Source organism: Taurulus bubalis (assembly GCF_910589615.1).
Source record: "Taurulus bubalis genome assembly, chromosome: 1".
NCBI classification, from domain to species: Eukaryota; Metazoa; Chordata; class Actinopteri; order Perciformes; family Cottidae; genus Taurulus; species Taurulus bubalis.
The window spans coordinates 32,200,550-32,207,735 of NC_136589.1; the positions used below are offsets into that span (position 1 = coordinate 32,200,550).

General features: G+C 39.7%; 1 protein-coding gene across 1 annotated transcript; it reads left to right on the forward strand.

Moving 5' to 3' along the window:
* Window positions 1–2,562: 2,562 nt before the first annotated feature.
* armc6 (armadillo repeat containing 6) lies at window positions 2,563–5,631 on the forward strand (the record flags this gene model as incomplete). The annotated part of the gene is made up of 7 exons (XM_079224826.1): window positions 2,563–2,683; window positions 3,198–3,283; window positions 3,365–3,935; window positions 4,062–4,207; window positions 4,292–4,423; window positions 4,571–4,708; window positions 4,810–5,631. The coding sequence occupies 7 exons, from the start codon at window positions 2,563–2,565 to the stop codon at window positions 5,020–5,022; spliced, it is 1,407 nt and encodes a 468-aa protein (XP_079080952.1). The 3' UTR covers window positions 5,023–5,631.
* Between the last annotated feature and the right edge of the window lie 1,555 nt (window positions 5,632–7,186).

Here is a 7,186-nt window from a genome sequence, read left to right on the forward strand (position 1 = left end):
GAAAAGTGGGCACTGCCTTACCCAAGGACAATACAGCAACTTTGACTGAATGCAGACTTCACAGTGGTAACTTAAAAAGTATCAGTCTGCTTACAAGTTTACATCATGTACAGAAATGAATGTAAATGTCTAAAACACTGCGACACAGTTGGCTGTGATGTAAAGTGTGCTATGTTTTGTACTAAGTGGCCTACAACATGAAAAAAAACAGGTATTGTTCTTTCAGTCAGCACTTAGATTTTAGCCTCTGATACAGAATAATCAAGAACAATTAAGACTACTTCTATTATTTGTATTTATAATGTTATAGATGTGTTGAAGTGCAGCAGTTATAATGACAATGGAGAGAACACAAATATAGCATTATGGTTCATAACATACGATAAAATAAATGAATAAAATAAATAGTATGTAGTTATAATTGCAGTAGTTACTCTGCAACTGACCAAATTTAGAAGTTTATTTTGAAACTACCAGTGCAAAAATCTTGACCAAACAAAAATGCACCAGCCATACAGTAGCATTACTAAATCAACAGCCCTACAGTAGCATTACTAAATCAACAGCTCTACAGTAGCATTACTAAATCAACAGCCCTACAATAGCATTACTAAATCAACAGTCCACAGTGGCGTTACTAAATCAACAGTCCTACAGTAGCATTACTAAATCAATATCACCAAATGTTTGGCTAGTTTCTGGACAGAAACACTCCCTTGATAGGACTAAGATTGGGCAAATGGCTGCCCAACTGCACCATGGAGGTGGTTTCAAGTAGGATTGTGATGTGCTGGAATTATGCATTCTGTTTGACACAAAAAAAACAGAAGAAGAGAAAGAGCACCGTGTTAAGGCATTGGTGTAATGATATTTTGTAGCAGCATCATTAAATAAAGATACATTCTCATTCTGACCTCATTATCTAAGACAGTCTTTAATAGCTTGGAGATTGGTGTACAGTGTGTTCTAGCCAAATATGTTCCTAATAGGGTAAATGTGCAAAATCAAAACTCTGGAGGCTGTGTGGTTATTTAAACCTTGCTATTAATGTAAAAAGGCTACGGTCTGCTGCCACAGTCATTCACAATATCAACTTTATAATGTTTATGTTCAATCTGTTCTATTCTCAGTTTACTGAAGAGTTGTTGTGCACCAAAGTGGTGAAAATCATTTACCGCAGCTCCACGCGCCAACTTTTCTACCTGGGACTATTTACCTCTTTGATTGAGAGTATAGTGAGAGTAGACACTCAGAGGAAAAAAGCATGTGCTCATATAACTATTTATTTTTTTTCCGATATGGCTGTTGAATACGTTTATGACATTATGTTTTTGGTCCAATCTTGACTCCCCACTTAATCATAAAAAGGTCCAGATCATATTTTCAGACCTAAAGCTCCAGCTTGTACCCAAAGGCACAGCAGTCTCATTGCAAATACTATTAGTCTGAGCTGTAAGAGGATACTTGTTTGTAGATCGTACAACGCTGACCTCTAGTGGCAAAGAACAACAACTGCATGCCTTAAAGTGAGTAAACACTGATCCGTTGTTTGTTAGTTTTTGCAGATGTTTATTATGGAGGACTATAATATTTGTTGGTCCTCCTTCTCAGACTGACCGTCTGTGGACTTAATCAGTCAATATATTTAGCTTGTCAAAACTATGACAATTTGAGTAAGTAAGGCATCATGTAAATGTCTATCTCATAAGGTTTACTTCTGAGGTTTTTTTAATGTATTTTTTATTTAAATACTAGCATACTTAATAGTATATTACATTTTCGTGTAATCAAGGCTCTTTTAGTGACACAACAGCAACACAAATAAATAGATTTACCTCGAAAGGGTATTTCATATACATCCACTAGACATAGGAGTTTGCCGAGTTTATCATGGGGATGTTATACATTAATAGAATGCCTCTTTTAATTTGAAGGGAAAGTTGTCGAAAATAGCTTTCACTTACAAGTACCTGCTTGTAAACTATATGGTGGATAATCACGCAGCGCTTCCCTCTTCTTGATACGGAAGAAAGTGGCTCGTGATAAAATACAAGTCATGACATTGTTGTCTTCAGGTGAAACGGCGTATTGGTGGAACTAATGTTTTGCAGCGCATGTTCCGACCGAGGCTATATAGGAATAGGACCGTTGAGGAAGTTACTATTCACTAAACTGTTCCGCACGATTCACGCCCTTTTGAACGCTGTAAGTACGTCCATGCTTTCAAGCAGTGAACACAACGATTACGGAACTTGCGTAAATCGACAGCGGTGGACGGTTCATCATCCGCTAGTTATCTCTGGGCGGTGGTAGCAGTTAAGTGCTTTGACTCGTGATATTCATGACGATATTTTTATTAAGTGGGGAAAAAACATTACATTTCAACATCTTTATGTGCCAGTAACTTTGTGAAATCCAACAGACAGTCTTCAACAAGAGCAGAAACACAACATCTATTGGCTAACATTAGCTATTGCTAGCTACTTTGATCAAACTGAATAGACACAATCAGGTTTCGCATCACCGTTGTTACATACTTAATTTGGGATATTAATGGCAAACATGGAGAAGCGGAGGATCACACAGGAAACCTTTGATGCTGCTGTCAAGGAAAACATGGAGGAGTTTGAGATGGATCCTGATGAGGCATTGAGGGAGGCTGTGGAGCAGTTTGTTTCTCAAGGTAACGTAGCTAGAAAGAACAGTGACTGACATGAATGAGGCCAAGCCTGTTATGATCTATATATACTATCTATATATAAGTGCTAGATATCAGTATGTCTAGCTGTTTCTTGAAAATGTGGATACATTTAAACCCTTTTAGGGGACTTACAGACTGCCACATATACACATATTTGTAACTTTTATGCTGAGTTTAAGATGCTTAAGTATTAAATGGTAATGTATTGGCCATCCCCTAATTAACTTGAATAATTGTCACCCAAATCACACAGAGTTAGGCTGCAGTGTGACTGTTTTTTAGGTAATCCTATTTGGATAGTTCATATTCTTACATTCAGATTTTTGTCACCCCCTTCAAAGTGTGCAGTTAGATACCAGATAACCCACTCGTAAGCACCTGCTCGTCTGCGTCTCAACTTAGTTTTGCATGCTTACTGAATTATGATTGTTCTTTAATTTTCCTTTTTGTGCTTGGTATTTTGTGTCATTAACCCCAATCGTATGTGTGGCTGCAGGTGTGAACCTCTATTGTATAGTAAAAGCTGTACCAGCTGTCTCAGGTGATGACAAACAAGAGGAGCCAACACACGAGGTCTTACAGGTACGTTTTGTTTTTTTGAACGGGGATTGCTGACTGCAAAAGTGTCAATATCTCAAGTCTTTTTTTTTTCTTCACTTTCAGGTGTTGAATTCCCTCCGCACTGGAAAGGATTCTGCCGGTTTAAAGGAAGTGACGGCAGACATAAAACGCTTCACTGAGCTATGCTCACTTGGATTTGCCCAGAGGTACCTGGCTGCCCAAAAATACGCCTACCCCATCATCCTCTCTTACTGCAAAAAGAGTGTGGAGGAGCAGGAAGCTGTGTTGACTACACTGTTTGCTCTGGCTGCATTGACAGATGGGCAGCCAGACTTGCTGGATGCAGAGGGCCAGCAGTTCCTTTTGAATGTCCTTAAGGAGCATAAGGCAGATACCTCTGTGATGCGTGCAGCCATCTGCACTGTGCGTCACTGCTGTTTGAAACATGAACAGAACAGGCAGAATTTGGTAAAAGGGGGCATCCTGCCTCTTCTGACCGGTGCCATTACACAACACAGTGGATGTGCTGAGCTGATCAAGGAAGCTGCTGCAGGTCTGAGGTTCATGACCTTTGACGATGATGTCCGCGTTACGTTTGGGAATGCTCATGAACACGCCAAGATTATTGTTCTTGAGCACAATGGACTAAAGATTTTAGTTGACGCTGCGAAAGGTGAGGCCAGCTGATGCCTAGTTTATGTGGGTGTTTAGCATAATAACTTCAACTATTTTGTCTTTTTCTTAGTCAGACTGATTTCATTAATGTATTTTATGTATCTCCTGTGTGCCTCCCTCACAGCTCACTTTGATAATACTTCTGTTCTGAGTGAGCTGTGTGCCACTCTGTCCCGTCTGGCTGTAAGGAATGAGTTCTGTCAAGACATCTGCGATCTTGGAGGATTGAAGCTCATCATGACACTGCTTGCGAACAGCTATGAGAAACCGGTAGCCAACTTAACAACACGGGATTGTGATACAAACTGATTCCATGTTTTTTTTATGCTCACTGAGCTGATATTCTTCTTGCAGGAGTTGGTTCGGCAGGTCCTTAGTGCAATACGAGCTGTCGCAGGAAATGATGATGTGAAAGATGCAGTTGTTGATTCTGGAGGAGTCGAGCTCATTGTAATTGCCATGAACAAACACATGAACAACTCTGCTGTGAGTTTAATATCATACCTACACACTAATTGGTAGTATTTACCTTTTATTTAATATACAAACTTGAATATTGGTTGTTTTTAATGTATTTTGTTGGCTAAAAATTGAGTTGAATTATAAATAAATTGTATTCACATTCTGCTGTAGGTGTGTGAGCATGGCTGTGCATGCCTCTCGGTCCTTGCTTTGCGAAAACCCAACAACTGCAAAGTCATCATGGAATATGGAGGTGTCTTGGCGGCTGTGCAGGCTATGAAGACACACAAAGATTCAGTCAATGTGCAGGTCAGTCAATGTGAAGTCATTAATAATAGTGAATGCTTAATTAAAAACTGTTCCTCTGATAGTCTGAACTCTATGTCCCTGTTTTATTTCTTTATAAACAGAAACAGGCGTGTATGGTCATGAGAAACCTGGTTGGACGTATGAGTGAGTTAAGCAAACCAATCTTGGAGATGGGAGCAGAGGACCTCATAACCCAGGCATTGAGGACCCATCAAGACTGTGGTGATGTGGGTAAAGCAGCCCTCAGAGATCTTGGATGCGAGGTGGAGCTCAGAGAGCTGTGGACCGGCAAACATGGCAGCCTCACCAACTGAAAGTATAGGACAGCAATCAACCATGAGTTTGCCTAAAATACAAGGCAAGATAAAATGCTATGGTGGTGTACCCAAGAGTTTAAGCGGATGTATCTACCCAGATAGACTTTTTTGTTGTTACATTTGGAAAAAGCTAGTCCTACACTGTGCTCTGTTGAGGTTGATTAGGTTTTCCAGTCCTCTTTTTTTATTTTAATTTTTTTACAAAAAGGTAATTGTAGTCCTGTTGAAAATGTTTTGTTTGCTATTATAATTTTGTTCACAAATACTACTTTGCCCAATTGTGTATGTATATGTTTCACAGTTATGTAAGTAGGATCTTAGGAGTTGAATTTGTATGTTTTGTGCAATGGGTAAATATAAATAAGTGTATTTGCTTCGATGCAAATAATTTAACTGCACTATTCTGTGCAAATTCTTTTCCAATGTTTGCATCGACACAGTTTAACATGTATGTATTGCCTTAAACATCAATGATCATACTTAAAGATCAAAATATTTCCATTTTATGTTTGTTAGTTTGCTAGCTTGTATATGCTTTATTTAAACAACTGAAATATCTGATACTTGGACCTACCACAGACACCATTACAGTGTATATTTGGCATGATTAGGATAAAACTGTGGTGCATCACCTCTGTGGCTGTGTGGCTCTCTGTAGATCATCACACGCGGTAAAACTGATAACTTCACGGTCAATAAGTAACTCGGGAGAAATTATTCGGAGCAAGTTGGTTGCCAAGTTCACGCCCCTTTAACCGACCTATCCAAACATGCCCCTTCTCGTTCAGACTTCATTTCCCAGAATGCCACTGTGCTCGTCCTTGTCAGAATCCAATGTCTCGACGCTGTCACGGGTAGTAACGGCAGAAGTAACTCAGCATGGACGATGCTCGTCAGTTAAAGTCACTCCGGAGCTAATGAATATGTGAAAGGCAGTGCCGTCAACGCTAGGAGACGTTTTTAGGAAGATACACGCGCACTATTAATACTCTCACAACACTATCGACCAGAGAAACATCTACGTTAATGTAGCAGTAAGCTAACAGCTAGCTAACTTGGTAACCGCGTCCGAAGAACCTGCTGGCACCAAAGCATCAGAAAGCTGACCTGTAAGGTAAAAATGTGACTTTGTTGTGTGTAACTGCTGACAGGTTGGTGTGTCGTAAAGTGGGCAAGTTTCTACAATAGTGGCGAGTGGACCAGCCAGAGGGAGACTTATTTTATGGATGCATATCTAATTCTGGACAAACGTATGTATTGTAACCACACCTGTCATTGTAGTTATGCTGTGAAAGTACTCAGAACTAATCTGAAAACAACAATATTGTTCTATATGCCAAGGAAAATTGTGGCATACGGGATACAACGCTGTTAAAGGTCTATCGCCTAACTTAACACAAAACACCAGGAGGTAGACAAAATAGCACCACATAATACAATGCAGTCTCCTAGAGCTACACACAAGAAGACACGGCTGTGTATCTATTTATGTATGTGTTTAAATTTACAACGTTTAGTCCTGCAGCCAAGCCCGAGGCCCACCAAACAGGTTTAAATAGAAGTAAGGAACAAGGAAACACTACAATACTATGCATAGGGAAGGAGGCTTCTGGGCTGGCTGAGGGACGACCCCTGATTCAGGACAGTGGTTGAGGTGAAAGGGGGCATATGTATCTAAATGGATCTGGCTTGATGCGTCATACTGTCACACACATGAGTTGCTCGTGACTAAACAGCTTTTCAGCAGACCCTTTGCTAAGTTGTTTCATGGCCTCGCTACATCTTGTTTGGCTTGATTATCCTGACTGTTGCTGAACTCCTTGACCCCTGAGGCTTCTACGAGGAATGTCTCCCAGTTATGTTATAACATATTCACTATCAAATAGTTCTGGCCTTTGTTTTGAAGCTGGATCAAGCTTTTTTAGAGAACTATTGCAACTTTTCAATGGGGAACTGTAACAAGTAAATGAAAATAGGAAAATCACTTATTTATATATTAGCTATATCACTATTTTTCTCACATTTTCTGTTGTTTAGGATAGCATGTATGTTGTACACATTTTACCACATTAAACGTTTACACACTGTATACTTTTGAGTTGTAACTTGTGACTTGTTTAGAGTGGTGTGAGCGATGCTGGGCTGTTTATTGTGCACAGTG